The sequence below is a fragment of the Danio rerio genome, chromosome 19, assembly GCF_052040795.2.
Source record: "Danio rerio strain M-AB ecotype USA chromosome 19, GRCz13ab, whole genome shotgun sequence".
NCBI classification, from domain to species: Eukaryota; Metazoa; Chordata; class Actinopteri; order Cypriniformes; family Danionidae; genus Danio; species Danio rerio.
Genome location: NC_141039.2, coordinates 43,485,100 through 43,510,000, shown reverse-complemented (window position 1 = coordinate 43,510,000; position 24,901 = coordinate 43,485,100). Strand labels below are relative to the sequence as shown.

The 24,901-nt window shown below is 35.6% G+C and overlaps 1 protein-coding gene across 1 annotated transcript in view; it reads left to right on the top strand.

The window, feature by feature from the left end:
* pdk4 (pyruvate dehydrogenase kinase, isozyme 4) overlaps positions 1-18,084 on the top strand; it is a 22,096-nt gene extending 4,012 nt beyond the window's left edge. Inside the window, 9 exon segments of the mRNA NM_001128704.1 lie at positions 7,260-7,331; positions 8,627-8,811; positions 10,455-10,544; positions 10,685-10,762; positions 12,915-12,991; positions 14,128-14,226; positions 14,360-14,470; positions 14,691-14,804; positions 16,767-18,084. Coding sequence (NP_001122176.1) covers positions 7,260-7,331; positions 8,627-8,811; positions 10,455-10,544; positions 10,685-10,762; positions 12,915-12,991; positions 14,128-14,226; positions 14,360-14,470; positions 14,691-14,804; positions 16,767-16,910 — 970 coding nt within the window. The 3' untranslated portion in view covers positions 16,911-18,084.
* Positions 18,085-24,901: the final 6,817 nt, after the last annotated feature.

The window sequence follows — 24,901 nt, the reverse complement described above, 5'->3', positions numbered from 1 at the left end:
ACTTCACGTAATACTTCACGTATCCACATTTCTCCATTTTTCATTGAAATAACGCCATAGGTATTTGGTAGATTTGTGTAAAAGACCTACCGCCACAGCTGGAAAAAATCCTAAAGGAAACACTGTACAGTATTGTATATACAGTCCTGTATTTCTTCATTTTGGTCATACATACAGTACATACATAAGATGTACTGCAATACTTGCTTATTTAAATGAGTTTTTGTCTTGTTTCTAGTCCAAATATAAAAAAAAAACAAATCTTAAATCAACAATTATTTTCTAGACAAGTTAAAAATATAGTTTTGTTCAGAAATAATTAGTCATTTATTAAGTAATGAGTAATAATTCCTTTAAACAAACTAAATTATCTCCAATTGCTTTCAGTTTGAGCATTATTTTGGCTTACCCCACTGGCAAACTATTTAGCTTGTTTTAAGGAAAAACTTTTACATTTTTCCTAGAGAATGCTTCTTGATTGAAGAACGTTTAGATATTTGTACTAGAAACAAGGCAAAAACTGTAAGAAAAGCCTTTTTGCAGTGTATCTTTACAGCAGATTGTGTTTAAAAGCTTCCAAGTTTCGTTTGTTGACCTGAATCACTGAGCTACTTTTCTGTTGCTTGTGCTGTTTGTTCATGATGGTCAAGAACATAACATTTCTGTTGGACATGTTTGTATCAAGTGCTGATTCAGCATATTTTTACTATCGTCAGCATATTTTAAGCATTAAAGGGACAGTTCATCTAAAAGTGAAAATTCGGCCATAATTTACTCATCCTCCATTTATACCCAAACCTGTTTCAGTGTTTTCCTCTGTTGAACACAAAGCAGGATTATCTTAAGAATGTTGGGGAAAAACAGCCATTGACTTCTATAGAATTTTTGTTCCTACTATTAATGTCAATAGCTGCTTTTAGCTAGCCGCCTTCAGAAAATCTTGTTTCATGTTCAACAGAAGAAAGGATTTTGTAAACATTTACAACCACCTGAATGTGAGTAAATGATGAGGAAATTTTAGTCCTTGGGCGAATTATCTATTAAAGGCAGGTTTCTACTTCAGGTTGAATAGTTTTCTTTCAGACAGTATTTCTGTTCATCTTTAGGCCAAATAGGGATGCAAAGATTATAGACTTTGGTTGTACAATTATATGAATAATCATGGTTTCATGGTTATCACGATTATTATGCAGTCATTAGTAGGGCTGCACGATTAATCGGAAAGAAGATCACGATCTCAATTAGACCCTACACACGATCTTAACTCAGCTTTTTCTACGATTCAGCCAATTATATTTTCAAGGTCAAGAGAGAAGCAAGGCAGTTGCACAAATCACAGCAACATTAACACCTTCGAATGGCATTAAAAGTGTCACATATTTATAAGGTATATTTCACCCAAAAATGTCATTTCTGTCTTCATGTAATGATGTATTCGCGGTCGCCAACACGTGAGCTGACCGCCAACTGTTTGTTTACTTCCGAGAACCAGTGTTGCCACTTGCCAGACGTAGCTGTTTTCAGCTTGTAACCAGCTTAAAACTAAAAAGCACCGCCCAACAATCTGTAGTCTCGTTGGGAGATTGAAACTGTTGTAAGCGTTTGTATGTGGAAAACGGGGGCTATGGCTCCTCTGGGGGATCATAACAGGTTTATAAGTGAAGAACAGGGCATGTTGTTACAAAACCGCCCGATTTTACACTACCCGCCTATGTCATTTTTTACAATCTGGCAACATTGCAGAGAACGCGTGTGTTCCCATCTATGACGCCTACTTTAGTGAACAGAAGCTGCATAGGCTGTGAATAACAGGTAATGAAGTTGTAAATAGCGTTCAGTTTGTTGCACAGAGCGATCGTTTGAGGGCCGCGCGGGAGGTTTGATTTGCATTTATGTGTCTTTTCTCACACAGCCATGAGTCGCACTCAGAAGTGAAAGTGAAAGCTGTGTGCACGTCATTTAAATAATCATATCGCATTTTAGAGTTATGTTTATGACAAACATTTGATATGATTTTTTCTTTCATAGGGAACACAAAGTGTTGTGCATGAAAATAAATTAAAATAAATACTGAGTCAGTGTAACAACACAAGCCTATTTATAATGTTGAATATAATGCAAGACGGAGTCTGATAATGACAAAATTCTAATTTTACCAGTGAAAACAAATGGTCTAATTATGTTGTCAATGACGGATGACAAGCACATGTCTTAAACATAATAAATCAACTTTAGAATTATGAATAGCTATATTATGATGTCATCATTTTTCTGTGAGTTAACAAACAGGACATGTTGAAAGTCTGTTCAAGTCCACCATAATGACTGTACAAAATTTAGCATTTTAAGCAACAGTAGACCTACAAATAGGCCTAATATTATTATTGTTGTTTTACCATATGTTTGAGAATTAACAGTAATAATAGGCTAATCATAATAACCTTTATTTTACATTTACAGAATCGTGAGAAAGAATTGTTATCTTGATTTTAAGCAAAAAAAAATCGTGATTCACATTTTTGCCAGAATCGTGCAGCCCTAGTCATTAGTTTCACTACTAGTTTAGGGGTGTCAAAATTAATCGTTTCTTCGATGCACCGCGATGCAGACACGGACAATTCGGTATCGGTTCAGTAATAATCATAACCGGTTATTACTGACGTCATTTACCTCATATGCGCTCTGTCGCAAGGGAGACGATCGCGAGTATTTACAACGCTCTAACTACTTAATACTCATGAACTGTGCACAATTTCACTGTGTGTGTTTGAGAATGAAAGTAGCCTACTCCATTTCTCTCTCTCTCTCTGTCTCTGTCTCTCTCTCTTTCTTACACACACACAGTGGTCCATTTGACCTGCTGGCGTGGCTTTTCTTCTCCTCTCGGCTGTTTTACAGCGTTACTTTTGGATTACAGAAACGAGCGCGTGTCTGCAAAGTTTTCTCCACCGTGTCTATCATAGATCAGATCAGCTGTGAGATTGCCGCTGCCGCCTGCCGCTTATCATTCATCTGAAGAGCGCAGCGCGAAAGAGCCGTCTTTGTTGAGGGTGTAACCAATCAAAGGGGTGTAAAGCCTGGTTTATACTTCTGCGTCAAGTGACCGGCGCAACTCACGGCGCAGGCAACGCGCATGGCTGTGCATTTATACTTCTGCGCGCTGTCTCCGTTGGTCTGCATTAACACTTTCGAAACGCTAGTGGGCAGTGAGGTGTAAATGTTCCTCTGTGTCGAGTTTCTTCGCTTCTGTTTTGCTATTCTGAACACTTCCTGGATGTACAAGTGACTCAAACTTGCTCATTTTGAGGCAGGAATCGGCGGACGTGCAACAACTTTAACTATGAGGTAAACACAGAACAAAACTTTCCATCCGGAGCTCCTTCACGGGACTCCACACTTGTAAACAATCGCTCGCGCCGTTCGCGCGGCTCTCGGTCCCGCCCAGACTCGTCGCCGCTAGCAAGCCGACCAATCACAGAGCTTGCGCTACGCGTTGTTGCGACGTTTAGTTACAATTTTTGAGAGGTGCACGTCAGTGACGGCGACGGCCACGGCGATGGGCTATGCGTCAGCGCCGTAGCATACGCCGGTGTTTGACGCAGAAGTATAAATCAGCCTTAAGAGAACTAGACAAGGATCAGAAATTGAGCTGGATATTTATATTTTATTTGTTTATATTATTTGCTAAATGCTCGTTTTTTTTAAAGTTACAGTTTATATATCTGACTGTTTGTATTAAATGACACAATTGTTTTACAAATAATAGCCTATATAAATATAAATATATATTTATACATTTTAATACAAGAGCTGCTGCTGTGAAGAAAATATAAAAGCATCGTCAATGCACCGTGATGCACCGAAATATCGAATTGAACCGAATCGATGGCATGATAATCATAACCGAACCGTGAGACTAGTGTAGGTTCACAGCTCTAATGAAAACTCCTTATAATTTAAAGTGTTGATTGTGAAAGGCACTTTTTACTATTTTCCTTTTGTATTTTTTCTCTTTGGAGTAGAAATGTGTATATTCCATACAAAGTATGAAGCTGACAGGTCACTTCTTGTCATGTGACTTCTGGAGCGCCAATATGTCTGCACAAGCCATGCATTTCCATTGGAAATAGCGAACTTGCGTGCTATAGGATATGTGAACGACCCTTAGTTAATAGCCTCAGCCATAGTTAAAATCAGCCTTGAATCCAGTGTGCTGTGCGTGGGTAATCTACCTCAGGGTACAAGCTCAGAACTTTAAACTAGTGCTCAGTTGGCATAACTTTGTTTGGTTGTAGTTGTTTTGTTCTGTGCAGAAATGTGTTGTTGAGAAGCCTTTACAATTAATTAACCATAACGAATTAAATGCGCGGTTAATAGTGAAACCAGTTAATTGTTGCATTCCTAGGGCCAAAATACACACATAGGGATAATGCTAGTGATATGCCACTTTGTTTGTTCATTCAGTCAATCAATCAATTTTCATTCATTCATTCTTTTCGGCTTAGTCCCTTTATTAGTCCAGGGTCGCCACAGCGGAATGAACCGCTAACTTATCCAGCATGTTTTACGCAGCGGATGCCCTTCCAGCTGCAACTGATCTCTGGGAAATCAATCAACTTTTTGCAACCATTTTGAAAAATATCATAATCAAACAATTTTTTTTTCTTAAAGTCTGACTCTGTTCTGATACCGTGGCTAGTTTAGATCTGTAATAGATCAATGACATCAAAACCACCAGCAGTTACTAATTAGTTTTTACTTGTCTTGCAAACCTAAACTATATCTATAACACCAATTGAAAGATATTTTAGCTTTGTTGCCTTGAATTATAGGGTCACTGTAACCACATTCCACACTGTCAATGTTTTTGGACTCTCAAGATGTTTTTGTTTAGTTCTTTCTTTGCAGAATGAGTTTCATACTCAATGTCAGGCAGCGTGCACAATGTCATAGACGATACATATACACTTTTTAGTCCATTTAGTCAAGTGTTTGGTCAGGATTAGTGTGCTTTTGAAATTTAAACCAGAGGTCATAGTTCATTAATGCTATTTACATTATGAAACTGTCTTTCGCTTATCTTTTTTACCCTGTAAAGACGTCAGATGAACAATCCACACTCACAGAAAGTAATGCAAACGTACGTTGCATATAATAATCTTTGTTTTCATGAGGATCTGGGTCAGAGTTTAACCTTTGTTACGTTCTGATGGCTTTCCTTCACACAGTTTTCTATATTAAAAGTTAAAGGCCAAAAAATATACTTGTAAATCTTGGGTAATCGGATTCATTCATAAAACCGCAGATCACGGTTTTAAAAATTTAGACAAGTGTGGTAAATGTAAAAAAAATAAAAATAAAAAAATTTAAAAAGGGGGTTAATGATGTTCTTCATGAAAAGGCCATTTGACTGTTCTGATTCTCTGAACGGACAGGATTTGAAAGCACAGGCTGTTGGAGTTTTTATCCTTTGTCTTACAAGGTTTGGCAACAAGGTTCAACAAGTCAACTGGAATATATTGAAAATTATGTAATGATGGGTGTTACGTAAACACAAAATTTTCTGCTGACTTTGCAAGATTTGTTTTTCCGTGGCTACAAATGTTTTGTGAAAAAGATACCACAGATAGGAACAGACTATGTTTTCAATTAGTATTATATTACATTAAGTTACATAGGTAATGTACATTTCTAAATCTTTTTATTAATTATGAATTTTTATCAGTGTTAAAAAAAAATATATATATATATATATATATATATATATATATATATATATATATATATATATATAAGTTAAAATATAAATATTCTAGTTATTAACCTATCAATTACATTATAAAATTTTTGATTGTATTCGGGGAGGTGTAAGTTTTGTGCAATATATGTATTTTTGATATAACGAATAATTGATATAACGAATAATTAAAATTGTTTTGTTACTTGTAACTAAAATTAATCTGGCCTCTTGATTGCTAAAGAAGACTGAAACATTTGAAACATGAATTGAACTGATATATTGGTGGGAGGTGTGGGTGTTGTGGAATGTATTTATTTAATATAATTAATATACGTCTTTTAAAATTGTGTTACGTGTAGCTAAAATTAATCTGCTTTCTGGATTGCTAAAGAAAATTAAAACATTTTAAAAATAATGTTATTTTATACGTTTACATTTATTATGTTTATGTATATATTTACATTATACTTAATTTATTTTAAAAATTATACAACATTGTACTTGAACTTAAAGTGACAAGTGAGCGTTACACCTGCCCCGTTCTTTCTGTTGTGACAATGACAAATAGGTTTGTTTTTATTCAGTTAAAGGGTTCTAATACAGAATTTTCTTCATGACTCATACTGAGATCAAACCAGAGCTAAATGTAACATTGAAACATGTTCACCGACATGTTATGCAGTGTCAGATATCACCATGAGTCACTGTATATAAACAAGTGTACTGCAACCTTCCTAGAGGTCTCGATGTAAACAAGTGCTCTCTGACAACACACACACAGCCCTGTCATTCAGCTTGTACAGTATGTGCTCTGTCACAGGACAACTGTTCCCTATACAGTTTCCGTTTGCCCTGGGAAGTATTGTTTTACTCTAACTAAACTGCTAAATTATGCACATAAAGCACCTCCATTAGCCATTCAAAGTCAATCGGCTTTGTAGTTTAAAGAAAATAATACACAACATTACATACCAAGTACAGTTCCGATTAATTTCTTCTCATTTTTTTCTAACAGATTAATTTGGTAATAGTGATGCATTAAAAAATGTACCTGCAATTTCTATTCAAATGCAAATCGAAACTGAAAATAGCTTACAATTATTTCATTCACAATCACATTTCTTTTATAATGAAGGCTTAAATTATTCAATCATTTAACTTGCCCAAGATGGTTTTATATTGAGTAGGGGTGTACAATATTGCAGAATATAGGGGATTTTAGTGGGGGAATAAGTGGTTTGTCAAAATTCAGATTCATTAAGAAACAAAATCAAGTGACTGACTGTTTTAATAAATAAATCATTGAATCACTTACTCAAATGATTCATTTGAAAGCAGATTTGTTCATGAACAAAACCACAACACTGCTATAAAAATCTATATATATGGAAAAGTCTGCGGAATTTACTCTGGTTATTGTAAATAAGCCACCTTGATGTTTAAATATCTATTTTTATTGTTTTATTCAGCGTGTGGTGCTGGTTTCTAAAATTACAAATTCATTTGCTTTCAAACACAGGTACGCTCAGAGTCTAATGGAGCTAGTGGACTTTTTGGAGAAAGACCCTGATGATAAAAAAATCCTGACTAAGTAAGTGCCATTTTTAAGACCATTTTAGGGCATCCAACACCTTTATGAATCTTCTGTGTTTGTTTGTTTCTTTACTGCCACATCAGCAACTTATGACTATTTCATGAAAGGATCTACAATTACATCTCTTATTGAATTATGAAGTTGTTGTTGTGATTATTATTATGTAATATGCATTTTTTTACAGTTCGATATATGATAAAAGTGATTCATTCAAAATTCTGATTCATTTAGAAACAAATCAAGTGACTGTCTCATTAAATGAAATATTAAATCACTGACTCAAATTAATATATTAAAAGCAGATTCATTCAGGAACGACACCACAATGCTGCTGCTGAGACATTGCAGAATAGTGCCTAAAATATGAAGATAAAAATTTAAAGATTAAGATTAAAAATTAAGATAAAATTATTAGGTACACCTTACTTTTTTCAAGTTGGACCCCCTTTTGCCCTCAGAACTGCCTTAATCCTTCATCCTTCATCGATTCAACAAGGTACTGGAAATATTCCTCAGTGTTTTTGATCCATTTTGACATGATAGCATCACGCAGTTGCTGAAGATTTGTCGGCTGCATATCCATGATGCGAATCTCCCGTTCCACCACATCCCAAGGATGCTCTATTGGGTTGGGATCTGGTGAATGTGGAGGCCATTTGAGTACAGTGAACTCATTGTCATGTTCAAGAAACCAGTCTCAGATGATTCGCTCTTTATGACATGGTGAGTTATCCTGTTGAAAGTAGCCATCAGAAGATGAGTATACTGTGGTCATATACTGAAGGGATAGACATGGTCAGCAACATTACTCAGGTAGGCTATGGTGTTGACACGATGCTCAGTTGGTAGTAAGGGGCCCAAAGTGTGACAAGAAAATATCCCCCACACCATTCCACCACCATCACCAGCCTGAACCATTGATGGTACAAGACAGGATAGAACCAAGCGTTTATGTTGTTTACGCCAAATATATTGGATATTTTCCCTTTTTCTGACCACTCTGTAAAACCTACAGATGGTTGTGCATGAAAATTTCAGCAGAGCAGCAGTTTCTGGAATACTCAGACCAGCCACTCTGGCAAAACAACCATGTCTACATGCCTAAATGCATTGAGTTTCAGCCATGTAATTAGCTGATTAAAAATTTGCATTAACAAGCAGGTGTACCTAATAAAATGGCCAGTGAGTTTATAGTACTAGTAAATAAATAAAGATGGTAAATATATAAAACTTGGCTGCAGCCTGTTTTAAATGACCTCTAGTAGTATTTTTAACCAGATGATGTGTCTCAGATTCACAGAAACGCTGATCAATGTCAGGAACAGGCATAATAATGTGGTCCCCACCATGGCGCAGGGGGTGCTGGAGTACAAGGAGGCCTTTGGCGTGGATCCAGTGACCAATCAGAACGTCCAGTATTTTCTGGACCGCTTCTACATGAGCCGAATCTCCACACGCATGTTGATGAATCAGCACAGTGAGTGTTCAGGACACACACTAAAGCCTTAGACAGAGAACGTTCTGTCTGAGCTGAAATAATCAGGGTCTTAAAAAGTCTTAGATTTCAAAAACTAAAATTTAGACCTTACAAAGTCTTAAATCCACTGAAATATTGTGTTGTATGCCTTAAATACTTTTAAACAGCTCTTAATTTTCCTGTGTTCTTGTAAAGCTACCCAATCGCTACAACCAAAATAAAAAGAAAAAAAGTTAAACGAAAGTAAAATTAATTAACTCTATTTAACGATGTGGTTTAATTAACTTTACATCCTTACAATAACATCTGTTTAAAGTTCTCTATGTGTTTGACAAATTATTTATAATATGTGGTGAAAAGAAATAACTGAATTTTACATTTTAATGGGGCAAGTAAAAAATATTTCAAAAATCCCTTAGCCTTTTGCCCTGTAAAAGTCTCCCAAGGTCTTAAAAAGTCTTAAATTTCAAAAAACATATTTTAAATAATATATATATATATATATATATATATATATATATATATATATATATATATATATATATATATATATATACACACACAGTTGAAGTCAGAATTATTATCCCCCCTGAATTATTCGCCCGTTTATTTGTTTCCTTCATTTCTGACAAACGGAGATCAGATTTTTTCAACACATTTCTAAGCATAATAGTTTTAATAACTCATTTCTAATAACTGATTTAGTTTATCTTTGTCATTATGACAGTAAATAATATTTGACTAGATATTTTTCAAGACACTTCTATACAGCTTAAAGTGACATTTAAAGGCTTAACTAGGTTAATTAAGTTAACTAGGCAGGCTAGGGTAATTAGGCAAGTTATTGTAACATGATAATTTGTTCTGTAGACAGTCGAAAAACAATTATCTTAAAAAACAACAAAGGGGCTAATTGTTTTGACCTTAATATATATATATATATATATATATATATATATATATATATATATATATATATATATATATATATATATATATATATATATATATATATATATATATATATAAAATTTTAACTGCTTTTATTCTAGCCGAAATAAAACAAATAAGACTTTCTCTAGAAGAAAAAATATTATCAGACATACTGTGAAAATTTCCTTGCTTTGTTTAACATAATTTTGGATATATTTACAAAAAAATTTTTTTTTTAATTAAAAAGGGGCTAATAATTCTGACTTCAACTGTGTATTTGTTTTTATTGCAAAAAGATGTAAATCACAACAGCTGTTAGACATGTTTACAGCAAATTCTTCTTATTAAATTAATGCATGGTACCATATACATGATAAATGTCAAACATTTTATATTATATTAAAATAATGTACTTTTAAAGCTTTTAAGTCATGATGCTCTGTTTGACAATAGATAAACATATATTTTTATATTAAACGTTTTTATATTTATACAACTGTTCTGTAATATTATATTTAAAAATCTAATTTAATGGAATGTGATGAAATAGCTCAATTTTTAGCATCTTTACCCCAGTCTTCAGTTTCACCTGATCTTTCAAAATAATTTTAATATTTATTCAAAACATGTATTATTAATATTATTAAAATTATATATTTTTAATAATCCTTTGATCAATAAGATTAAGAGAGTGCGTTTGTTTGTTTTAGCGTTAATCTTTGATGGCAGCACCAATCCAGCCCACCCCAAACACATTGGCAGTATCGACCCAAACTGTGACGTTGTAGAGGTCGTCAGAGGTAACAAACCCTGTTTCTTTTCTGGGTAATACTGTTCATTCTTTGAAAGAAAGTTAATAAAGTTATTTTATGAACACCTGAAATAGCCTGTATATAGTTTGACTTGTAAGCTTAGTTTTGCTGCACTTTTCTCTCTCTAGATGCCTATGAAAGCTCCAAGATGCTGTGTGATCAGTACTACTTGACCTCTCCTGAAGTGGAAATCAAACAAGTGAACAGTGAGCGAGAATTTTCTCTCTCAAACTTTCAGTCTTTGTGTGCCGTGTGCATGGTGAGTCCTGTGCCGTCAGAAATCATCAGGTCCTTAAAGTCCTATAGTGTCTGTTTCTATCTGGTATGAGCATACATCTTTGGGCATTCAGTCAAGAAGCAATACCATTTTCATTAATTTTATGTCACTTTTCTCTACTGGTGTTCACATTTAGTCAAGACCCTTTCCTCTAATTTTAAGTGACTGCATTTGCATCTGTATTTAGTGTCAGACCACTTCTGATTAAATTGACTAAAATGCATGTTAATACCAAATGTAAACATGGTTTTATATACTTAACAGTTGATTCATTGCTATTCTATCATTTTTAGTCGTTTGACTTTTTATGATGGTGTCAAGAAAATTGCTGGGTAAAGATTGTGCAATAATATCCTATGTAACAAAGATATTAAAAAAAATAACAAGATACACTAGTCCAAAGTTTTGAAAAATAGTTTTTTTTTTTTTTTAGAAAGGATGCAGAAAAACTGTCTAGAAGACATTTATAATCCCTCAAACGATTGCTATTTCAAATAAACGCTGTTCTGTTGAACTTCTATCAGAGTCCTAATAAACATGATGGTTTCATCTGAAATATTAGGCAAACAATATGTATAAAATATTATTAATAACATATCTTGTGCATCAAATCAGCCAATTATAATGATTTCTGAAGAGCTGTGTGACATTAATGAAGCTGAAAACTCGGCTTTCATCACAGAAATCGATTATATTTTAGCAGAAATTCTAGTAAGCTCGTTTTTTATTGTATTTGTAAGCAAATAGATTTCATTAGAGACCGTTAGCATAATCTAAATGTTGCGATTCCTGTGTGGTTTATGTTAGGTTGGTAGGACTAGCAGACCTTTAAAAATGTGTATTTCTGAACGTTGACTATTCACTATTCAACACAATTATCCTAAAAGTCTGGTTGCGCACATTCTGTCTCCACTCTACAATACATAGGGATTGAAGATGTTAAGTTCCCATGTCAGGGGGCGGGGGGGTAGGGGTCGGAGAGATCTTAATAAATTGCTGTTACAACAGGAAGCCTTTTGGCTTTTCACTCTAGATATGCTGTATTCAGGAGGTTTAAATGAGGAGTTGACATTCGTCGTCGTTGATATTGGTCGTCGTGGGCCAGTTGAATGGCTCCCAAGGTCTCCCGATCTGACCCCCTTAGACTTTTATCTTTGGGGTCATCTGAAGGCAATTGTCTATGGTGTGAAGATACAAGATGTGCAGCACCTGAAACTACGGATACTGGAAGCCTGTGCGGGCATTTCTCCTGCGGTGTTGCTATCAGTGTGTGAAGAGTGGGAGAAGAGTGTTGCATTGACAATCCAACATAATGGGCAGCACATTAAACACATTTTATATGTGGTCAGAAACTTGTAAATTACTCATGAAAGAATAAAGCTATGTTAAAACATTGTTTTTCTTGAAAAATTCCCATTATGTTTGATGTGTCAAATGACCCTTTTCTTATTGAAAAAACAAAAGTTGGATCCAAGATGGCCGACTTCAAAATGGTCATCACCCATCTTAAAAAAAGTTTGCCCCCTCACATATACTAATGTGCCACAAACAGGACGTTAATATCACCAACCATTCCCATTTTATTAAGATGTATCCATATAAATGGCCCACCCTGTATATTTATTGTGTGGAATGATAGTAGCAAGTCTAGCTTTGTGTATTTGAATGATTTAATAACAAAAACACACAACCACTTCAGGTAGTAATTTTAATAACTCATCCATGCGGACAGAAATAGCTTGTTTTATCTTATCATCACTGTGTAATATACTGCATAATAAAAACTGTGTACTTGGTTGCATAATGCTAACATATTGGCACAATCTCTGTTTATCTTCTCAGTGTACAATTAAACAAAGTACAGAGAAGCGACAAGGCTGAATGAGCACCGTTTCACCAACATAAAGTAACAAATTAGCCAGCATAACCTCTGTCGTGTACTTCATAGCTGACTAGATTGAGCAGCATGTGCTGATATTGATTCTTAAACAATAATGTTTATATAGGCATGCATGTTATTGCCTTGCATTATGGTTTGCATGCCTGTAACTAAATCGATATATCTGTTGTTTCTTTTGCAGTTAAAGGACCCAGTGACCCTATACATATAGTTTATGTGCCTTCTCATCTCTACCACATGCTCTTTGAGCTTTTCAAGGTACTTGAATTATTTTATAGCACACGCTATAACTCACACACAATGATAGTCTTGTACAAACAGAAGTGCAAGAAATGTATTCATGCAGTTCAATAGTTTAAATGCAAAAATATTTAACAGATTGTTGGTGTACTGTAATGATTTGTGAAATAAGAATATATGCAAGCTCTAATGAAATTTCTGAAATTTTCTATGAATGTCTTATGATTTTAGTCCACTCAGGGTGTCCCACAGGGTCTAAAAATTTCCTAAATTTCAAAATCTACATTTTAGACCTTAAAACGTCACTGAAATCGTGTTGTAGGTCTTAAATTGTTTTAAATTTGTCTTTCCAATTCCAATTGTTTTTTCCAACATCCATGTAAAGCTACCCAATCAGACCAACACCCATCCCATCACAATAAACAAATAAAACAATACATTTGAGAGCATTTAGTTTTATAACAATATGGTTTGATTTTAGAATTTTAATGGTTTAATATTTACTATTTACAATACTGTTTAATTATTTTCTTTACAACAACAATTGTTCTACCTATTTATAACTACCTAGTGGGGACATTCACCTACTGTAGACTGCGTGTGGTGCATACATTTAGTTTATTACTGTATGTGTGTGTGTGTATATATATATATATATATATATATATATATATATATATATAAATTTTTTTTTTTTTTTGTATTACTTTTTTTATCTTAAAACTTTTTTAACTGGTAAAAAAAAGAAATGTTATGTTAAAACAAGTGTGAATAATAATTAAATAAATTAGCATTTTTGACAGGTCAAACAAGGGCCTATTCACACACTATGCTATCCGAACCGTGCCCAGGCTCATACACACATATATATATATATATATATATATATATATATATATATATATATATATATATATATATATATATTTGAATGGGAGGAAGATAGGAAGATATTTAGTTAAGAGGCACCCTAATTATGCGTGTCATTTTTGGGTGGTACTGCCTATGATGCCAACATAATGTCACTAAATGGAAAAGAGTAGAATGAACATTTAGCAAAACGTCTCCTTTTGTGTTTCTTGGAAGAAAAGTCTTGAATTTGGGATGACATGATCACTGCATTTGAGAGTAATGAATTTCATTCTCCAAAACAGAATGCAATGAGAGCAACTGTGGAAACCCACGAGACCAGCCTTCATCTCCCACCAATCAAAGTGAGAGTTTCTCTAGGAACAGAAGATCTGACTATTAAGGTGACTTAACGTCTGTGTGTGTTTACACTCATGGTTCACCAAAAGTTGAATATTTAATCTCTGTTTTAACTCGCTACATACTGGCTGTAGCAGAGGCCAAAGCATGTTTGTGATTATTCTTGTGCTATATTAGATGTCTGACAGAGGCGGTGGGGTTCCTTTGAGGAAAATTGAACGACTTTTTAGCTACATGTATTCAACTGCGCCGAGTCCTGTGGCTGAAGACACTCGTAATGCTCCCCTGGTATGAAGCTTGGTTGTCTATTTGAATGTAATGTTTGCAGATAGCCTCTGTTGTGTATTCTTTTACCGAAACTTTGATCCACAGTCTTGTTAAGGAATATGTAATCTTGAAGATTATTAATTAGCAGAACCAACAGCATGGATTGTTGTTTACACTAGATTAGTGATGTAATGCAGTTGTAAAAATTTCTCCTTGTACTATTTTTTTTTTTTTTTCTCAGGCTGGTTTTGGCTATGGTCTTCCTATCTCTCGTCTCTATGCTAAATACTTCCAGGGAGATCTGCAGCTCTACTCTATGGAGGGATATGGCACATCGGCAGTCATTTATCTAAAGGTAAACAATATGGACCCTTTTTACATTTCCAAGTTGAATTGGAGAGTACAACAGATAATTTTTTACAACCCTATTTGCTGAAAAAATAAAAGAAAATCAAGAATTTCAGAAATTGTTTGAGACTGATAACAACAGCCAGAAGAGAGAACAATGTCAGATTTACTCTCTTGCCCCATAGAAGCTTCATTAGAAATACCTCACACAAGCGCTAAATCATTCATTCATTCATTTTCTTGTCGGCTTAATCCCTTTATTAATCCGGGGTCACCACAGCGGAATGAACCGCCAACTTATCCAGCAAGTTTTTACGCAGTGGATGCCCTTCCAGCCGCAACCCATCTCTGGGAAACATCCACACACACATTCACACACACACTCATACACTACGGACAATTTAGCCAACCCAATTCACCTTTACGACATGTCTTTGGACTGTGGGGGAAACCGGAGCACCCGGAGGAAACCCACGCAAAGGCAGGGAGAACATGCAAACTCCACAGAGAAACACCAACTGAGCCGAGGTTCGACCCAGCGACCTTCTTGCTGTGAGGCGACAGCACTACCTACTGCGCCACTGCCTCGCCCAAGCGCTAAATCGTATTTTTTTTTTTTTTTTTGTATTTTGATGCAACGGTAGTATAATATATATTAAGGTAAATAGGTTTTTAAAATTAAAATATTAAACACTTTCAAGGACTTAAGATTATGATGACTGTTAAATGCGTCATAACTGTCTTGTGAAAACAGCCCTATAGCATTACATGGTGTACGAACGTCTTTGATATCTACTACCTACATTGGCAACATCCTAATTAGTGAGTGATTTGAAATTCTTCACGCTACATAATAGCAGCCCGCACTGAAAAATTTAACTCACAATATAGACATGCGGCGAACGCACACGAGACAGAGAAACTGCTCACACTTTTAGACGGGCTCGTAAAACAACAACAGGACACAGCAGATTTTGTTCTTCTTGGCTTTGTGGCTGTTCATGAAGATGACGACAGGGTTTGTTTGAGCTCGGGTCGACTATGGCTTGTTATTATGTATATATTATAATGGTGTAATGTCTTGGCTGTGTTTTAAAAAATGGTGGTTCCTTTGTTTTCATTCTCGTGCACGAGCGAGTGACGCATCTCTGTAAACCAATAGCGTTCTGCTGCGCATCTTGCTCCGCATTTTGGTACCTGTTTGTTGTGCTACGTACCCTTTGCAAAGGGTACCAAAAAAGTGGTATGGTACGGTTTGCTTTTTGGTACCCTTTGACAGTGGAAACGGCCATAAAAGTGTACCGAACCGAACCACTCAGTGGAAACAGGCCATTAGTTGCTTTTAGTTTATTTTTCAGTCAAGCCACTAGTCATCACTGGTCTCTGTCCACTTGTTTGGTGAGCAATCAAAGTTTTGGATGACACCAAAATCACTCGTATGTCAGCTCATAAACAAACTGGCTGGTCTCCACATATCTCCAATGTCCCTGAATCTGTGGTTACACTCAGTAAACAGCGATGAGTTTTGTAACTGATGACCTTCAGGGCCAATCACAGTTATTTCTGTTGAGCCTGTGAACACATTGGCAAATTAGCGCTGTTTAAGAAACACCCTGAACGGTGCTCAAATGGACATTTTTAAACTTTTTGTACGGATTTGAACCGAAATTCAGTAATCGCAACAACCCTAATTTCAATATCTATCTATACAATGGAAGGCAATGGATGTTATGCAGGTTTAAAATAATGGAACAAACATTCCTTTATTACTCCAACAGAAATACGATTTTTGGGTTACAAAAATTTGTGGTCAAACTAAGTTTCAAATCCACACAACAAACTCATTGCAAAATTCTCATTTACTTAAATTCCTCCTCAACCATGGAATTTCATACAATTGACAGTATATGACTGTACATTTATAATGTTCATAAATATATTAAAGGCATTTTCTCTATTATGTTAACAGGCCTTATCCACTGAATCAATAGAGAGGCTTCCTGTCTTCAACAAGTCAGCCTTAAGGCACTATCAAACCAGCACAGAAGCGGATGATTGGTGCATCCCGAGCAGCGAGCCCAAGAAACTGGGAAAGTATGAGTTCAGCGTTTGAGAAACTCATTAGATAAGCAGCATATGGACTGAACGCAGCTAGGAATGACCCATAGTGGAGGAGGCCTCGAGTTCATTTGGGTAACTATATATGTGACTCTTCAGGTATTTCAGAAGCATGGTGTAATCAAATGATTGATAATTGACTTGATGAATGTTACAGTCTGAACAACAAAACACCAAGGGCATTTTTGTCTTCCACGTTGCTTATAATACACCACACAAGCTTCATTTGCAGTGCTAACTCTTTCATTTAGAGTTTCTATGGGATAAAGTAAAGTACATTTCTTCCGAGACGTCAGAGACTTAAGTGGAGTTGTTGTTTGAGCATGTGTTGATTTCTACACATTACCACTGATTTTAAACTGATTCTGTAAGTGTGTTTCAGTGTATATGCAAACTTGTGTTTTAGTCTATGGGGCCAAGTTACCAGCTTTGTGTTGAGTTATAGCATGCACATATTTGGAAAAAGCAACCAAAAGTAGCCAAGGCTGTGTTTACGTCCTTGGTTGAAAATGCATTTGCAATGCAACCCTTAGAATGACCATAGTTGTGTGTGTATTGCTTGATTGTGAACTTGAAATGTTCCAGTAACCGTTGGACCTACTGTCTAACACTCCATTTCGTTTGAAATGTAAATGCATGTCCTTATCATTGAGGCCAAATCATTTCATCCACTTCTAAGAAGGGGTTATATATTGAATTTAAAAACCCTTAATACTAGTGCCACCAGTGGTCATTAAGTGATCTGCAGCCAGCAACTAACTGAATTCTTGTATTAGCGTGCATGTAAAATACAATAGAATATATACAGTAGAAGTCAGAATGATGTTAAATTTGTACATTTTTTTCCCCAATATCTGATTAACGTAGAATATTTTTTTCCAAGACATTTCTAAACATAACTCATTTCTAATAACTGGTTTCTTTAACTTTGTCATGATGACAGAACATTTTAACACATAAATGACATTTAAAAGCTTAACTAGGCAAGTTGGTGTAATTGGGCAAGTCATTGTATGAAAGTGGTTTGTTCTGTAGCCAGTTGAAAATAAAAACTAAAAACTGCTTTCATTCTGGCTAAAATAAAATAAGTAATACTTTTTCTAGAAGAAGAAAAAAAATATCATCGGAAATTATTTAAAAATTAAGGTATGTCTGATAGGGTTGGGCGATGTCGACCAGTTTGGCATTGTACGATGTCTAATGTGAAACATCGCGATGGACGATGACATCGTCATCATGTGAAGAGCAGGGGTGGGAAGGGGGGTGTTGATAGACTGTGTGCGCCGTGTCTGAAGAGTGAGGAGGGATCCGGGGGTGATGAGAGTGCGTGACTTATTTGTGGACCGGGAGGGAGACGCACAATTTCTGGGACATTATCACTCGTTTGCGGACATTATGAGTCCCGCAGAATATCACGTCTAACAACTGTAGTGAGACACAATCCAGCCGTACAACCTTGATACGTGCACTGTTCTCTGTCTCTGGAGCTCTGAGAGAGAAGCGCGTGGCTGTGTGTGTGTGTGGCTCTGCAGTGAACACCACTTGTGTCTGTGTGTGTGTGTGTGTGTGTGTGTGTGTGTGTGTGTGTGTGTGTGTGTGTGGTCACGTGATGTGCAAACGGAAGGCTGTTTAGAAATGCTATGTAAAACACGATGTGGATGTGGATCATTTTCGTTCTAAAATGCCATTTTAATACTAAGACATATTAGTGTAAAAGAGGCCTGAGTGTGTATTTTTCGCGAGCGGGTTTACGACGGGGGCGGGGCAGAGCATAGGCGATGCCGGCTCAGCATCATGTTGTCTATTAACCATCGACGATGGACGATGGCATCGTCTATCGGCCCAACCCTAATGTCTGATTGGGGTTGGAACTAAACTTTTTAGGACACTGGCCCTCCAGGACCGAGTTTGGCCACCCCTGGTTTATAGTATTGGTTTTATTGGTGCATTTGTAATGTAAAAGCTAATACAAATTTCTTATTGTTATTATTAATATGATTTTTATTATTAAACCACACTGAACTGAACTAAACTGATATTCAACTCTAAAAACACATTTTCAGTTTACTAAAACATCTACGTTCAGCAGCTAACACAATCTACATTGTAAAGGTGCTATAGAAGTAAAGATGAATTGAATAAAATAAGAAATTATTAATATAAAGCATTTTCAGTTTTCAGCTTTTTGGATTTCCGTTGCATCCCTAATGTATAATCAGTGTTCTTTCCTCTAACAAAACAATCAACAACAAAATCAGTTGCGACAACAGTGAGAAAACAGCAATTAAGAAAGCATCAGATTGTAGTGATATGGGTTTGTATCCACAAGCTCTTAAATTCGCCATCTTAAAGGTGACTTAACGGAAGTTAAATGTATTATAGTTTGATTATAAACTATATTTGAGATTTGTAAGACATTTAAATCAATCCCATTCTTAGCATTATACACTGACGTTATAATACAGACCGGCTCTTTGAGAACATTGACTTGTTCTGCTACAAACTTCACACACGGGCAATAAAAAGGCAATTAATACATGAACATGCTAATGTATAGTCCCTTTAAAAAGGCATCGCACTATAATGCATTTTCAAAATAAAAACAAAAGTTAGTCAGCCAAGTTATTCCACTGAGATACAAAGCATTAATAGAACTATACATTATCTCATCATATTTATAATAATAGTAATGGATTGAGTTGTGTCAGGGACTGACAAATAAAGTTTGGGCTCATGTTCATAAACTACAGTAAAATGGACAACACAATATTGATCTTTGTGTATGCATCTTTATTTTATGACCACAGGAATGGATGGTGTTCGTGACAACAGCATTTGGCTGCACATTTCAGGTTTTCTGTATGAACAAAAACAACGTGTAGCACTGTAGTTGTTTTCTTATTATTTTGTTAGCACGAGCACACTGAAGAAATACTCATTTCTCTATTTTTATGTGCATATAGCAGGAGACATTTCTTTTCCTTTCTGTTTTTATTTAAGTATATTATCTCAGGATTGTTGTTTTGCGAGTTGTGCCTTTTAGTTTTGTTTTTATTGTCGTTTTGTTTTAATTTTGACTGTAATGTTTGTGAATATTGAAAGCAATGTGAAGGAGCTGTATATGAATTTTAAGGGAACTGGAGTGGCAGCAGCTGCTCTGATTCAAGTGACACTTATCAGACTCTGAGTGGCTTTCGGCTGCTGGCAGTTTACTCTGCTAACATGGATTTTCCTCGTTCAGAGATGGGAGAATTATTTAGACAAGCTAAGTAGATCATTTGCACATATCCAGTTATAATCTAGAACTGGCATCTATGTTGATGTTATTCATTTATACCTCACGAGCTTCATTAACTGAACATCGCCGTCCTCATGAAATCACAGCTGCTGCTTTTTGTTTGTTTCTTTTTGACGTGTTCTTGATACACAATCCTGTATTAACAAAGCAACTGTGTTAAAGGATGGTCATGAAACTTCATTTCAGTTTGTAATCAAGTGAGTGCCAATTTCTGTACTATTAAAACTTGAGAAAAAATGTCTGTCTTTTATTTGATTATATATTATTTGTTTCTGAATCTGTTATTATTTTTATTTTGGATGTCTTGATGAATTCCTTTAAGAAGTATTTCTGTGATTATAAAAATATTCACTTATTTTCATACTTGTTTTCATTTTAATTTTGGAAATGCTATCATTAAAGAAGGTTTTGTTTTCTTTGGAAAGTTCCTAAGCTGTAAAAATTGGACTGGACTTAAAACAGGGGCGACAGGATGGCTCAGTGGTTAGCACTGTCGCCCCACAGCAAGAACGTCACTGGTTCGAGTCCCGGCTGGGTCAGTTGGCATTTCTGCCAATGAAAATGAATGAATGAATGAACATAAAACAATTAAGCTGTCCCAAAATAACCCTTAAGAATTGTGTTGATTTATCTTATTTTAAATAAGTAGTTTGAACAAGCAGCAAAAATAATTTTTTGAGTGCATGTACCATATCTTATGTACTCTGACAGGGCTCGAAATGAACCTTTTTGCTTGGTAGCACCGGTGCTCCTAACTTTAACAATTTAGGTGCATCAGCCAAAATTTAGTCGCACCCACCAATTATAAGCACCGTTACTACAAGTTTTATACAAACATATTTATTGTATTTAAAATCAACAGTAATCAAACAAAAAAATAAATATGCTAGAGTGAGGAAAATATGTCTCAACGAAATCCACAAATCCACAATAACACAACTGAGTGACAAAAAGAAACACGGAGCGCTCACCGGCCCTGCACGCACTGCTTGACATGAATGAATCTGTTAACAGTATTACTCTGCTGTTCTCACGGGTGCTGTCTGATATTGCACTGATGCTTTTGACATATACTGTACCTTATTATATGAATACGTCCTGTTAATAGCAATACCTGTCTTTTTGAGTAGCAATGTTGGTTTACTTAGTGCAACCCCGTTTGCAATGGTGTACATGGTGTTAAATTTGACATATAGCTGCCATTTGCATGGCGGACAGCAGCTGGCGATTATATTAAACAGAAGGTCTCGTGCTAGATGTGGCAAACAGTTACCTGAAAATTTCATCCCACAGACTTTTCATAGCGGACTTGAAGCCAATGGAAGTCTTTTATCCACTCTTTGAAAAGTGTAGATAGTGGATTAACATTCAGCACACTAACCTTAGATGTCATGGTTTCTAAAACAAAATCTGTCAAGTGTTATCTTCATTCTCATCTTCAGCGCTTTACAATTTTTCGCGGTAGTAGCTCTGTCATCCCTAGCCAAAAGGCATTGACTGAGTGATTGACAGCTGATATTTCAGTGCTAGAGCAGTGGTGGGCCAATAAGAAGAGCGCAAAGGCGGGGCAAGCGTTACGGACTTGGCTTTGTTTACTGCAGCAAGTTGACATGACCATTGTTTTAAACCATTCCTGAGCGCTGCATTTCAAGTGCAGACAAAGAGCTTAGAGATGCATATTGCTTGAATGTCTTCTGAATCCGTGCATGTGGTGATCATTTTGCAGTAAAAACTGGTCACACACAATTTTATGCACTCGCTCTTGCACAAATGCTCCCAAATATATTTTGAGGTCGCATAGATAAAATTTTGGCTGCATATGCGACCCAAATAAGCCAAAATATTGCTAGAATTGGTTATGTATAGGCAGTATTGGGCAAGCTACTTGACAAATGTAGTAAACTAAGCTATTAGCTACTCTACTTAAAATGAAGCTTAACTACACTAAAGCTACCCCCTGGGAAATGTAGCAAGCTAAGCTAAAAGCTACATGGCAAAAGTAGCTTAGCTACATAAAAACTATTTTTACAATTTTCATTTTTAAATCGAAGCAACTTAAATACAAGTCAATCACATCTTAGTGAACAATAAAACTGTCAATGAAACATATATATATATATATATATATATATATATATATATATATATGTATAGATATATATATTGTAATAAGCATTATATAGTGTTATATATACTAAGTATTTTTATTTTTTGAGCACAGCATCAGAAATTAAGTTATTGCATCTTAACATGTACTTCTCGAGGTATGGTCACAAGGAATCCTGCTTCAGAAACTCCTCTCCCTCAGTCATCTTTCCATCAAGCAAGTTTCACTAGAGGTGGCAGTAACGCACCAAAAAGTTTGTTGTCGAACACCGTAAAACAGGAAGAAGAAATCATCCTTCTCCTTATCATATGGATTTACTTCCATCGGCTAGACACCGGCCTCACAGCTCAGTGAATGTCGGTGCCGTTACTTATTGATCCACGATCGGTAAATGTTGTGTGGATGCTACTGCGCTACTTGACTAATAAAATAGCTTTGCTACTGAAAAGCTATTTGATTTAGAAAGTAGTGACGCTACAGCCACGCTACTAAGAAATGTAGTTAAGCTAGTAGCGTCACTACTTGTACCGACGCTACTGCCCAACACTGTGTATAGGCAATTTATTTTGCAAAAATGATTGAGGTCATGACCATGTGTTGTGCGATAGGAACATATATTGATTATTGTGACAGGCCTAATGTTGTGCTGTATTTTTTGCAAAGAAATAAAAAAATAAAAACAATTGTTCACAAAAAATTATATAAATAATTAGCTTATCATTCCTAAATAAAAATATCACATCTTCTTTTAAACGTACTAGCAGCTAATGTACTGACAGTGGCTAAACAGGTGTCAAGTTCACCAGTAAAGTTTGTTGTGTAGCTTTAGCAGGTGTCTCATAACTGCACCTTATCTAGAAGGAGAACTAGTCTGATGCTTAAGGGCAGGATATTGGCACAGACCCTGTGTTTATTTCTGGCTTGCAGCCATGGGTCTGGAACAAAATGATCTGTCTTTTCTCCTGCACGTCTCTCTCCTAACAGCACTTGATCTGCTGGCTGACAGTGAAGCTCCACCCACTCTGGAAAAACTGCTATTTTAAGATCTATAACTGCACCGCATGACCTGTCAGTCATTCACACAATCTCCCTTCTTTCTGAATCTGCTATCGCTGAAACCTTATTTTACACTGACACTACTGTACACAGTGCTTGAATTACGAGAATATCATTTTAGAATCTGTTTAAAGTGCTGAATATGTCTTAATTCGATGTCATATTGAAGGTCATTGTACATACCATATACTGGGGTCAGAGGCTGGTAAGTTAGTGGCTGTTTCTCTGTTGTTTCCCCTCTTCAGAGAATGACTGGAAACAGGATGTGTGTGCTGGGAGGAAGAATCATTGCTTCCAGGTGACAAATGGAGATAAACCTCAGGTTAATGCTGAGTAGTGTGAAAAGTCTTCAAAAATACATTACCAAGTACCGAGGCCAATGCCTTTCAAAGGTTTTCAACAAAGGTAAAAAAATAACAGAACCTCAAATAACCTCAATAACTAGATAAAGCTTGTAAATGTGTTAGCTTGAGAAAGCCAAGCCTTAACATTTTAAATTTAGACAGAAGAGACGGATACATAAATTTGCTATGAAAAGGATTAACCTGTTTTATGAGGTTATATTATGGTTTAACTATGGTTTTGCTACCACATTTTAACCACTGTGTTTGTAGTAAAACTGGTTTATGCAAATTGTAAAATTGTTACTACACTTTAACTTTTGAAAAGCTGTAGTTGTTTTTTTATATGGTATAGATAAATTAGCAACATAATCTCTGACACGAGTGGACTTATCACAATGTTAGCATGTTTTAACGTGTTGCTAACTTGTTTTCACTAACTTGTTTCTAACGTTTTAAAGGGTGTTCATGTTTCAGATATGTAGCGCAAAAAAAGCTTAGCATGCTGGATTTAAATTAACACTCCAGTATTTAGCACGATGCTAACACTGTCTGACCACTTGTTTTTCTAGCATAAATAACAAAAGTGCTCTTTTTTCATTTAGCTAGCATATTGCTAACATTTTAACACATCTGTTTTAGCACGTTCTGGCAATATTTAACACGCTGGGTGGATTTATTCCCCATAAAGCCTAAACTTGAGTTAATTTGATAAATATAAGCCATTAAACTAGTAATATCTCGTTAATCAGATTTTCATCTCGTTTTTATTTACCAAAATTCGTTCAGATATTACAGTATAACTCACTTCTAACGCCAGTATGGTTTCAAAAAGTGTTTTATTGTGAAAATTGTTAGCAAATCACCTTATCTTCAACGCTGACGATCAAGTTTGAAGAGTTTGCTCGAGCCGCTGCAAGCCGTAAGTGAACGAAAACGATTCGTCCTTCAAATGATTCATTAAAAGTTGATTCGAATCATTTTACATAAAAAGAATTACATTTTAGGTTACGTCGATGTGATAACAGGCCCGTTGCCAGTCCAGTGAAAGGGATAGTTCTTTTTTCTCAAAATTTTGCAGTTATTTTCCACTTAGTTATGAGATTTAAATACTGCTTTTTAATGACATTTTTAAGCACTATTTTAAGCTGGATTAGATTGTCAGGTGGCCATCATAACAATGA